General features: G+C 37.6%; 1 protein-coding gene across 3 annotated transcripts in view; it reads right to left on the bottom strand.

Annotated features, from left to right (window-relative positions):
• The window catches only part of BRINP3 (BMP/retinoic acid inducible neural specific 3), a 492,323-nt gene that overhangs the window by 224,117 nt on the left and 255,594 nt on the right, over window positions 1-12,612 (bottom strand). For all 3 annotated transcript variants that reach the window (XM_069544560.1, XM_069544561.1, XM_069544558.1), the window contains exon 4: window positions 7,730-7,920. In XM_069544560.1, coding sequence (XP_069400661.1) covers window positions 7,730-7,920 — 191 coding nt within the window. The remainder of the gene's footprint in view (window positions 1-7,729; window positions 7,921-12,612) is intronic.

Raw genomic sequence — 12,612 nt, 5'->3', positions numbered from 1 at the left:
TCTTCCTAAATTCCATATATATGTGTTAGTATACTGTATTGGTGTTTTTCTTTCTGGCTTACTTCACTCTGTATAATCGGCTCCAGTTTCATCCATCTCATCAGAACTGATTCAAATGAATTCTTTTTAACGGCTGAGTAATACTCCATTGTGTATATGTACCACAGCTTTCTTATCCATTCATCTGCTGATGGACATCTAGGTTGTTTCCATGTCCTGGCTATTATAAACAGTGCTGCGATGAACATTGGGGTACATGTGTCTCTTTCAATTCTGGTTTCCTCGGTGTGTATGCCCAGAAGTGGGATTGCTGGGTCATAAGGTAGTTCTATTTGCAATTTTTTAAGGAATCTCCACACTGTTCTCCATAGTGGCTGTACTAGTTTGCATTCCCACCAACAGTGTAGGAGGGTTCCCTTTTCTCCACACCCTCTCCAGCATTTATTGCTTGCAGATTTTTGGATCGCAGCCATTCTGACTGGTGTGAAGTGGTACCTCATTGTGGTTTTGATTTGCATTTCTCTAATAATGAGTGATGTTGAGCATCTTTTCATGTGTTTGTTAGCCATCCGTATGTCTTCTTTGGAGAAATGTCTATTTAGTTCTTTGGCCCATTTTTTGATTGGGTCGTTTATTTTTCTGGAGTTGAGCTGCAGAAGTTGCTTGTATATTTTTGAGATTAGTTGTTTGTCAGTTGCTTCATTTGCTATTATTTTCTCCCATTCAGATGGCTGTCTTTTCACCTTGCTTATATTTTCCTTTGTTGTGCAGAAGCTTTTAATTTTAATTAGATCCCATTTGTTTATTTTTGCTTTTATTTCCAGCATTCTGGGAGGTGGATCATAGAGGATCCTGCTGTGATTTATGTCTGAGAGTGTTTTGCCTATGTTCTCCTCTAGGAGTTTTATAGTTTCTGACCTTACATTTAGATCTTTAATCCATTTTGAGTTTATTTTTGTGTGCGGTGTTAGAAAGTGATCTAGTTTCATTCTTTTACAAGTGGTTGACCAGTTTTCCCAGCACCACTTGTTAAAGAGATTGTCTTTACTCCATTGTATATTCTTGCCTCCTTTGTCAAAGATAAGGTGTCCATATGTGTGTGGATTTATCTCTGGGCTTTCTATTTTGTTCCATTGATCTATATGTCTGTCTTTGTGCCAGTACCATACTGTCTTAATGACTGTGGCTTTGTAGTAGAGCCTGAAGTCAGGCAAGTTGATTCCTCCAGTTCCATTCTTCTTTCTCAAGATTGCTTTGGCTATTCGAGGTTTTTTGTATTTCCATACAAAGCTTGAAATTATTTGTTCTAGTTCTGTGAAAAATGTGGCTGGTAGCTTGATAGGGATTGCATTGAATTTGTAAATTGCTTTGGGTAGTATACTCATTTTCACTATATTGATTCTTCCAATCCATGAACATGGTATATTTCTCCATCTATTAGTGTCCTCTTTGATTTCTTTCATCAGTGTTTTATAGTTTTCTATATATAGGTCTTTAGTTTCTTTAGGTAGATATATTCCTAAGTATTTTATTCTTTTCGTTGCAATGGTGAATGGAATTGTTTCCTTAATTTCTTTTTCTACTTTCTCATTATTCGTGTATAGGAATGCAAGGGATTTCTGTGTGTTGATTTTATATCCTGCAACTTTACTATATTCATTGATGAGCTCTAGTAATTTTCTGGTGGAGTCTTTAGGGTTTTCCATGTAGAGGATCATGTCATCTGCAAACAGTGAGAGTTTTACTTCTTCTTTTCCAATTTGGATTCCTTTTATTTCTTTTTCTGCTCTGATTGCTGTGGCCAAAACTTCCAGAACTATGTTGAATAGTAGCGGTGAAAGTGGACACCCTTGTCTTGTTCCTGACTTTAGGGGAAATGCTTTCAATTTTTCACCATTGAGGATAATGTTTGCTGTGGGTTTGTCATAGATAGCTTTTATTATGTTGAGGCATGTTCCTTCTATTCCTGCTTTCTGGAGAGTTTTTATCATAAATGGATGTTGAATTTTGTCAAAGGCCTTCTCTGCATCTATTGAGATAATCATATGGTTTTTATTTTTCAATTTGTTAATGTGGTGAATTACATTGATTGATTTGCGGATATTGAAGAATCCTTGCATCCCTGGGATAAAGCCCACTTGGTCATGATGTATGATCTTTTTAATGTGTTGTTGGATTCTGATTGCTAGAATTTTGTTGAGGATTTTTGCCTCTATGTTCATCAGAGATATTGGCCTGTAGTTTTCTTTTTTTGTGACATCTTTGTCAGGTTTTGGTATTAGGGTGATGGTGGCCTCATAGAATGAGTTTGGAAGTTTACCTTCCTCTGCAATTTTCTGGAAGAGTTTGAGTAGGATAGGTGTTAGCTCTTCTCGAAATTTTTGGTAGAATTCAGCTGTGAAGCCATCTGGACCTGGGCTTTTGTTTGCTGGAAGATTTCTGATTACAGTATCAATTTCCGTGCTTGTGATGGGTCTGTTAAGATTTTCTATTTCTTCCTGGTTCAGTTTTGGAAAATTGTATTTTTCTAAGAATTTGTCCATTTCTTCCACGTTGTCCATTTTATTGGCATACAACTGCTGATAGTAGTCTCTTATGATCCTTTGTATTTCTGTGTTGTCTGTTGTGATCTCTCCATTTTCATTTCTAATTTTATTGATTTGATTTTTCTCTCTTTGCTTCTTGATGAGTCTGGCTAATGGTTTGTCAATTTTATTTATCCTTTCAAAGAACCAGCTTTTGGCGTTGTTGATTTTTGCTATGGTCTCTTTTGTTTCTTTTGCATTTATTTCTGCCCTAATTTTTAAGATTTCTTTCCTTCTACTAACTCTGGGGTTCTCCAACTCTTCCTTTTCTAGTTGCTTTAGTTGTAGAGTTAGGTTATTTATTTGACTTTTTTCTTGTTTCTTGAGGTGTGCCTGTATTGCTATGAACTTTCCTCTTAGCACTGCTTTTATAGTGTCCCACAGGTTTTGGGTTGTTGTGTTTTCATTTTCATTAGTTTCTATGCATATTTTGATTTCTTTTTTGATTTCTTCTGTGATTTGTTGGTTATTCAGAAGTGTGTTGTTCAACCTCCATATGTTAGAATTTTTAATAGTTTTTCTCCTGTAATTGAGATCTAATCTTAATGCATTATGGTCAGAAAAGATGCTTGGAATGATTTCGATTTTTTTGAATTTATCAAGTTTAGATTTATGGCCCAGGATGTGATCTATCCTGGAGAAGGTTCCATGAGCACTTGAAAAAAAGGTGAAATTCGTTGTTTTGGGGTGAAATGTCCTATAGATATCAATTAGGTCTAACTGATCTAATGTATCATTTAAAGTTTGCATTTCTTTGTTAATTTTCTGTTTAGTTGATCTGTCCATAGGTGTGAGTGGGGTATTAAAGTCTCCCACTATTATTGTGTTATTGTTGATTTCCCCTTTCATACTTGTTAGCATTTGTCTTACATATTGCGGTGCTCCTATATTGGGTGCATATATATTTATAATTGTTATCTCTTCTTCTTGGATTGTTCCTTTGATCATTATGTAGTAAACCAAGCTCCACCCAAGGGCCAACAAGTTCCAAAACAAGACATACCATGCAAATTCTCCAGCAACACAGGAACACTCCCCTGAGCCTCAATATACAGGCAGCTCAAAATTATCCCCAAACCTTTGATGTCTCATAACCCATTACGGGTCACTCCATTGCACTCCAGAGAGAAGAAACCCAGCTCCACCCACCAAAACTCCAACACAAGCCTCCCTAACCAGGAAACCTTGACAAGCCACTGATAGAACCCCACCCAAAGTGAGGAAGCTCCATAATAAAGAGAACTCCACAAATTATCAGAATATAAAAAGGCCACCCCAAACGCAGCAATATAACCAAGATGAAGAGACAGAGGAATACTCAGCAGGTAAAGGAACAGGAGAGTTGCCCACCAAACCAAACAAAAGAGGAAGAAGTAGGGAATCTACCGGAGAAGGAATTCCGAATATTGATAGTGAAAATGATCCAAAATCTTGAAATCAAAATGGAAACACAGATAAATAGCCTAGAGACAAGGATTGAGAAGATGCAAGAAAGGTTTAACAAGGACCTAGAAGAAATAAAAAAGAGTCAAAATATAATGAATAACACAATAAATGAGATCAGAAACACTCTGGAGGCAACAAATAGTAGAATAACGGAGGCAGAAGATAGGATTAGTGAAATAGAAGATAGAATGGTAGAAATAAATGAATCAGAGAGGAAACAAGAAAAACGAATTAAAAGAAATGAGGACAATCTCAGAGACCTCCAGGACAATATGAAACGCTCCAACATTCGAATTATAGGAGTCCCAGAAGAAGAAGACAGAAAGAAAGATCATGAGAAAATCCTTGAGGAGATAATAGTTGAAAACTTCCCTAAAATGGGGAAGGAAATAATCACCCAAGTCCAAGAAACACAGAGAGTCCCAAATAGGATAAACCCAAGGCGAAACACCCCAAGACACATATTAATCAAATTAACAAAGATCAAACACAAAGAACAAATATTAAAAGCAGCAAGGGAAAAACAACAAATAACACACAAGGGGATTCCCATAAGGATAACAGCTGATCTGTCAGTAGAAACTCTTCAGGCCAGGAGGGAATGGCAAGACATACTTAAAGTGATGAAAGACAATAACCTACAGCCCAGATTACTGTACCCAGCAAGGATCTCATTCAAATACGAAGGAGAAATCAAAAGCTTTACAGACAAGCAAAAGCTGAGAGAATTCAGCACCACCAAACCAGCTCTCCAACAAATTCTAAAGGATATCCTCTAGACAGGAAACACGAAAAGGGTGTATAAACCCGAACCCAAAACAATAAAGTAAATGGCAACGGGATCATACTTATCAATAATTACCTTAAACGTAAATGGGTTGAACGCCCCAACCAAAAGACAAAGACTGGCCGAATGGATACAAAAACAAGACCCCTCTATATGCTGCTTACAAGAGACCCACCTCAAAACAAGGGACACATACAGACTGAAAGTGAAGGGCTGGAAAAAGATATACCACGCGAATAGAGACCAAAAGAAAGCAGGAGTGGCAATACTCATATCCGATAAAATAGACTTTAAAACAAAGGCTGTGAAAAGAGACAAAGAAGGCCTTTTTTTTTTTCTTAGTTACACATAAGATACGTGAACTTTGCTTTACAATCCATCCATCTCTGTATCATTCCTATATTGTTCTCTAATTCCCCTCCCTGATCTAAAGTTCCACTTTTTTTTCCCTGTTTCCAGCCCTGCTACATACACTTTAAAATATTTCCATTATGGAGACTTCCTTAGTTACTGTGATACAGAATCTGCCTGCCAATGCAGGAGACATAGGTTTGATCCCTGGTCTGTGAGATACCACATGCTACAGAGCAACTAAGTCCATGCACCACAACTACTAAGCCTATGCTCTAAAGCCTGGGAGTTGAAACTACTGAAGCCTGCATTCATTCCCTAGAGCCCATGCTCTGCAAGGAGAAGCCACCACAATCAGAAGCCCTTGAACCGCAACTAGGGAGTAGCCCCTGCTCAGTGCAACTAGAAAAAAGCCCAGACGGCAATCAAGACCCAGAACAGCCAAAAATAAATAAATATAATATTTTAGAAACTATTTCTATTGTGTGCATTAGAACTCCTTTTCAAGACTCCTGGATAAAGAGCATTTTCTGGAGTCCTTTCAAGGCAAAACTGTTCACTCTCTCACACTCCAGGTTACTCCTCTGTGTTCCCTAGAGCTACTGTGAGTTTACTTACTTATAAAAGTCACTTCTACTTTGAGGCTGGCTCATTTATACCATCCATGAAGCCTTATCAACATCAGCTGTAGCATCAGTGTCTAGGAACACTGCCTGCATACAATAGCCTAGCCGTTAAAACATGTGCCTTTTGTGATACAGATTTCTATTCTGGGATAAAAGAGTATGTACAAATATCCATTAAGTTTTGATATGAACTGTGAATGAATACTTACTATGGATACAAAAACTCTATTGTATAATTCTACTTGGTGTACTGAGTGAAAAATCAATAGCCATATAATAAACACACTTGCAACAATGATGTCTTCTATTAGAAAATATACTTTAAGTCACTGTTTGTATCACTGAAATTGATTTCTGAAAAAGCCTATTTCTTCTCAATAACCTTAAGCTAAATGCCTACAATACTACTCTACCTTACAATATTTTAAAATTAATACAACATTTGCATTCATGCTGGCCACATTTGTATCTATATGGCATAAATATTATTTATGTACTTGATTACTCAATACAACCTAAATCTTATGGTCAGAGGTAGACTATAATTGTACAATTTATCTCTACAGAAGCCTTTGTCTTAACCTCATTTACAAACAATATTGGAAATCGGCAGTTATTATTTGTGCAACTCTTAAGCTAAAGATATTTTCATGTAACCTTTTATTTTCTCTAGGAGAATCTTGGAGAAAAGATGTACCTTAGGCTAATTTGTCTAGCATTCTCAACATATCAATGTACTAATTTTTCAAGTAACTGAAAAAATATAAATACTAATTTTAATCTCACAAAGCAATAAAAAATGTTTGATGACTGATTTTTACATTAATGATGACATGTTACATTTAAAACACAAAGAAATGCTCTTTATGTTTTATTTTGTTCTTACTACTTTGTCCAGAATCACACCATGACATTGTGCCAACTCTATGGTCTGTTAATTTTACAATGGCCCCTGGCCAAACCCAAACACAATAACATGCTTATCCAAACTGCCAGAGAAATATGTCAAAAACATCTATTGTTCTGGAAACTACTGCCTCTCTCTCTCTCTCTCTGTCTTTCTCTCTTTCTCTTTCTTCTGAAAATTAAAGGTATCCTGTTTCCCCATTCTCTCAGCTTTCATAAAGTCAAATTTAGTTGAGTCAAAGGCTAATGATTTTAGCAAACACATGGATTTGTCCACTAGTTCCAGATTATGGTGCATATTGACTTCTAGAAACTTAGAAACAACTACTTGTACTCCTTAACTGTGTCTCTAAAAACAAAGAGGGAATTACTCCTTGACTTCTTAATGATTTTTGTGCCACTGACTCATTTTGAGCCCAGTCATCTACTACTCAGGATAGTGTTTTAAATGCACACAATCAAATTATGAAGTTTTACAAAAGAAATCAGTATTATTAAAAAAAAGTTTCATCCATGTATGCTTTGTGTGTGAGTCTAAGTAGTCAAGGACAAACTCAATTCATGGGCATTTCAATTAATGCTCTGACTTGAAAAACCTTAATCCAGTTATCTAGTTAACAAAATTACATGAAAAAATATATATATAATTTCATCTTAAATGTATTGCAAAACTCAAAACAAAAGGAAATCACACATTATTCTTCAAGACACCATGGTTTACATCAGTGAGCCATAAACATACATAGAAACGGATTTTAGAGACAGAAAACACAATGGTATGATATGATGGTTTAATCACTAAGTCATATCCTATTTTTGCAACCCCATGGACTATAGAACACCAGGCTCCTCTGTCCATGGAACACTCAAGACAAGAATACTGGAGTTGGCTGCCATTCCCTTCTCCAGAGGATATTCCTGACCCAGGGATTGAAACCCAGTCTCCAGCACTGCAGGCAATTCTTTGCCACTAAACCACCAGGGAAGCCTCATGGTATGATATAATCATAGGATTAACATAGTCATACCTTTATGGCAGTGGATGCAATTTGAATGTGGTGAAGTCTCCGAAGGGTGCTGTCCCTGTCGATGAAATAGGAAGCAGCCAGCTGATGTAGAGTCTCCAGAGTAACCGAGGAGCTGTTGGTGCTGGGGTCACTTCCTTCAGATCGTTTGCTCAGCTTCCGCTTGTCCACAAAAATTGTGAGTGACTCCTCTCCTGCATGAATAATATTTTACATTATTCCATTTTCCACTTAAAATCAGTGTTTAAATTACCTGCTACTGAGGAAGCCTAGATTATAACCATTATGAAAAAAAGAGTGACAAATAACAAATGGGCAGGGAGTTTTGTTTATATTTTTGTTCACAAATACTTCACACATACCTAGAAAAGTACCCGGGATGATTGATGATGGTTGTGAATACACATATTTACTAAGCATTGAATAGCAAGCTTTTGTGGAATTTTTTTCTCTAGATTTTATTGACTCTTTCGTATGGTTTAGCTTATCAAACACTAATGTGACCCCCAAATTAAGCAAATTAAGATAAGAAAATATGTAAAACAAACAATAGTTACTATAGATCATTATGGCAAATGGAAACTTGATCAAGTATATTAAAAAATATTGTTGTTTAGTTGCTAAGTCATGTCCAATTCTTGATTTCTCAGGCTAGAATACTGGAACCATTTCCTTCTCCAAGGGATCTTTCAGACCCAAGGATCAAACCTGCATTTCCTGATTGGCAAGCAGATTCTTTACCACTGAGCCACCTTGGAAGACCACTTCAAAACATTAGCTGTTTTCAATTGTATCTGTAAAATGCAGAGAAAACATATATATGCCTATATAATTATATAAATATGTATATTAAGCTCAGGGTTATCATGAGAAACACTGGGCTGGTTGAAGCACAAGCTGGAATCAAGATTGCCGGGAGAAATATAAATAACCTCAGGTATGCAGATGAAATCACTCTTATGGCAGAAAGCGAAAGGGCAAGAGGAGAGTGAAAAAGTTGGCTTAAAATTCAGTATTCAGAAAACTAAGATCATGGCATCTGGTCCCATCACTTCATGGCAAATAAATGGGGAAACAATGGAAACAGTGAGAGACTTTATTTTTTGGGGCTCCAAAATCACTGCAGATGGTGACTGCAGCTATGAAATTAAAGGACACCTGCTTCCTGGAGGAAAAGTTATGACCAACCTAGACAGCATGTTAAAAAGCAGAGACATTACTTTGCCGACAAAGGTCCGTCTAGTCAAAGCTGTATTTTTTCCAGTAGTCATGTGTGGATGTGAGAGTTGGACTATAAAGAAAGCTGAGTGCCAAAGAATTAATGCTTTTGAACTGTGGTGTTAGAGAAGACTCTTGAGCATCCCTTGGACTGCAAGGACATCCAACGAGTCCATCCTAAAGGAAATCAGTCCTGAATATTCATTGGACTGACTGATGCTGAAGGTGAAACTCCAATACCTTGGTCACCTGATGTGAAGAACTGACTCATTTGAAAAGACCCTGATGCTGGGAAAGATTTAAGGCAGAGGAGAAGGGGATGAGATGGTTGGATGGCATCATCGACTTCAAGGACATGAGTTTGAGTAAATTCTAGGAGTTGGTGATGAACAGGGAGGCCTGGTGTGATGCAGTTCATGGGGTCACAGTGAGTTGGAGACGACTGAGTCACTGAACTGAACTGAACTGAACTGAAGTTCAGAGGTTTCTTGTGTGTTGCAGTCCATGGGGTCACAAAAAGTCAGACATGACTGAGTGACTAAACAACAACAAATACATGACATTAAATATTATATTATTGCATGTTGATAGCTTTGTAGAAATCACTAACATCCATCCATGGGAGCTTTAGGTACTTGTCAATGGACCCCTTAAGGTGAAATTTGAAGTTAAGCAAATTACAGTTAAGCTGCAATTTTCAAGGTTGACTGTTGATAAAAAAAAATGTCAATGCCATTTAAGACTAACACTAAGAACTTGCCATCCTCAGACTTCCAGATTCCTGGATTATCTAGCATATAATTGTCAGACCTGAAGCTTGTTCTCATTCTTTCAGAAACCCATCTGTTCAGGTGGCATTATGCCCATTGACAAATTGGCAAGCCAGTTTCCTAAAACACCAAATAAGGTTTCTAACAGAAGAGTTTGCTTGTCTTCTCAAAATTAAAAAATAATGCAATTTTAAAATGACACAGTCTAGTGACCATCTAATTCTAAGTGACAGTTTCTATTTCTCTGCAAGAGATAATGTGAGTTGCTCTCAGAAATAATGTGTCAACAATGTTATTTCAGAAAATTGCATTCTCAGCTTGTATTTGGACCTCAGCATGCCAAATCAGGAGATGCAAGAGATGTGGGTTGATCCCTGGGTCTGGAAGATCCCCTGGAGAAGGAAATGACAACTCACTCCTACATTCTTGCCTGGAAAATTCCATGGACAGAGTGGCCTGGTGGGCTACATTCTGGAGGATCACAAAGAGTGAAACACAACTGAGTGTGTGCATGTGCGTGTGTGTGCACACACACATGCACACACACACACACATATCCTGGAAATCAATCAGATTAGAAATATAGAAGGAAAAAAAAAACCTTCAAAAATATGAATGAGTGGATCAAATTATGAACAGCATTAAGTCATTTGCATGGTAACCAGCCTTCACATGGGAACATCTGAAAGCAAAAAGGAAATATTTATGTCAAATACTATAAGGAAAAAAAAAAACAAAACACAGCAATCATTTACCCCTGAAGGGAAGGATGAACTGGTTTGGAAATTTGGTCTCACTGAATCTGAGACCAACTCACACATGTACCTAAGCAAACGTCTTGCCCATGGAGACAGAAAGATCAGTGCTATTATCTTCTTATGATCTAAGAAGTCACAAGGCAGCTCAATGGCACATGCAAGTGCTATGATCTGAATTTTGTGTCTCACAAAATTCATATGCTGACATTCTGTCCTTCTAAGATCATGGCATTAGGAGGTGGGGTCTGTGGGACATGCCTAGCTTATAAGAGCAGAGCCCTCAGGAATGGAAGTCATGCTTTGTAAATGAGTCTCCTAAGAGATTCTTGGTCCCTTCTGCAATGAAAATATACAAGGAAAAATCTGTGACTGGAATACAGCCCTCACTCAACCATCTTGGCATTCTGATCCCTGACTTCTAGCTTCCAGAACTTTGAGCAAGACGTTTCTGCTTTTTACAAGTTACCCAGTCACTGGCATTTTGCTATAGCAGCCTGAACAGACTAAGACAGCAAACAGCGTCTCTTCTTAAATACAGTTAAAAACCAAATGACAAAGATATCTTGACAAAAGTAAATAAAAAAGAAAGAAAAATTAATTATCTCTTCAGGCCAAAATTATCACATCAGAAAACTAAGTAGACTGAATAGTGCTAAAGACTAACACTTGCAAATCTGCTTTAACTGAAACACTTTTCATAAAGTAGAACACAGAAGATATAGGTTAAAATATCCATATGCTGACAATGTTATGAGACTTCAGAACATGTTTCCTAGACCTAGATATATTCAGTGGGGGTAAAAATGTAATGATAGAGATCTACACAGCCTACTTAATAAGATAGGTCATCTAGTGAAATATGAAACCTTATAATAATAAAGAAGAAATGAAAATTTCTTCTCAACAGTACATAGAACATATTGGCCATATAATCCATTAAAAAATCCTTAGCAAATTTCAAAAGTTTGAAGAAAGAAATCAGTTGAGAAAGTTTTTCTCCTTGATGACTCAAGACGAGCTCCTATGAACTTGCTTTGTCTAGACTCTTTCTATAGGCATGTACGAGTCCAACTTTAGGAAGAATTCTGTCAAGTCACTTTAGCAAGAATCCCCTAGCCTGAACATCTGATCATCTTTAATAGCCTACCAAATTCCTCATCCACCACCATCTCCCTGGTGACATTTGGTAACCTTGGTCTGCCTTCAGCAAGATTCTTGTTAGGTCCCTTTAAAAAGAATTATTCTGCCTTCTCTGTAATATTCTATCTACCAATCCTTCCACCCTGCTCATAGACTAAATGCACCATATTCCTGGCTCTGCTCATAATTAAGCACAATCTCCCCTGCTATACAATTCTATTGTAGGAGGCCCCATGCATGAAGTGTGCCTTACTGTTCTTCATCAAATGTCCAGACAACTGTTTCTTTAACACACTTACTGATTCAGGTCAGTTCACTTCAGTTCAGTCGCTCAGTCATGTCCAACTCTTTGTGACCCCATGAACAGCAGCATGCCAGGCCTCCCTGTCCATCACCAACTCCAGGAGTCTACCCAAACCCATGTCCATCTAGTGGATGATGCCACCCAACCATCTCATCCTCTGTTGCCCCGTCTCCTCCTGCCATCAATCTTTCCACCATCGGGGTCTTTTCAAATGAGTCAGCTCGTTGCATCAGGTGGCCAAAGTATCGGAGTTTCAGCTTCAACATCAGTCCTTCCAATGAACACCCAGGACTAATCTCTTTTAGGATGGACTGGTTGGATCTCCTCACAGTCCAAGGGACTCTCAAGCGTCTTCTCCAACTTCACAGTTCAAAAGCATCAATTCTTCGGTGCTCAGCTTTCTTTATAGTCCAACTCTCACATCCATACATGACCACTGGAAAAACCATAGCCTTGACTAGACCAATCTTTGTTGACAAAGTAATGTCTCTGCTTTTTAATGTCTATGTTAGCCATAACTTTCCTTCCAAGGAGTAAGTGTCTTTTAATTTCACGGCTGCAGTCACCATCTGCAGTGATTTTGGAGCCCAGAAAAATAAATTCAGCCATTGTTTCTACTGTTTCTCCATCTATTTGCTGTGAAGTGATGGCATCGGATGCCATGATCTTACTTTTCTGAATGTTGAGCTTTAAGCC

The sequence above is a fragment of the Ovis canadensis genome, chromosome 12 (assembly GCF_042477335.2).
Source record: "Ovis canadensis isolate MfBH-ARS-UI-01 breed Bighorn chromosome 12, ARS-UI_OviCan_v2, whole genome shotgun sequence".
In the NCBI taxonomy this organism is placed as follows: Eukaryota; Metazoa; Chordata; class Mammalia; order Artiodactyla; family Bovidae; genus Ovis; species Ovis canadensis.
This window is presented reverse-complemented; position numbering and strand designations above follow the sequence as displayed.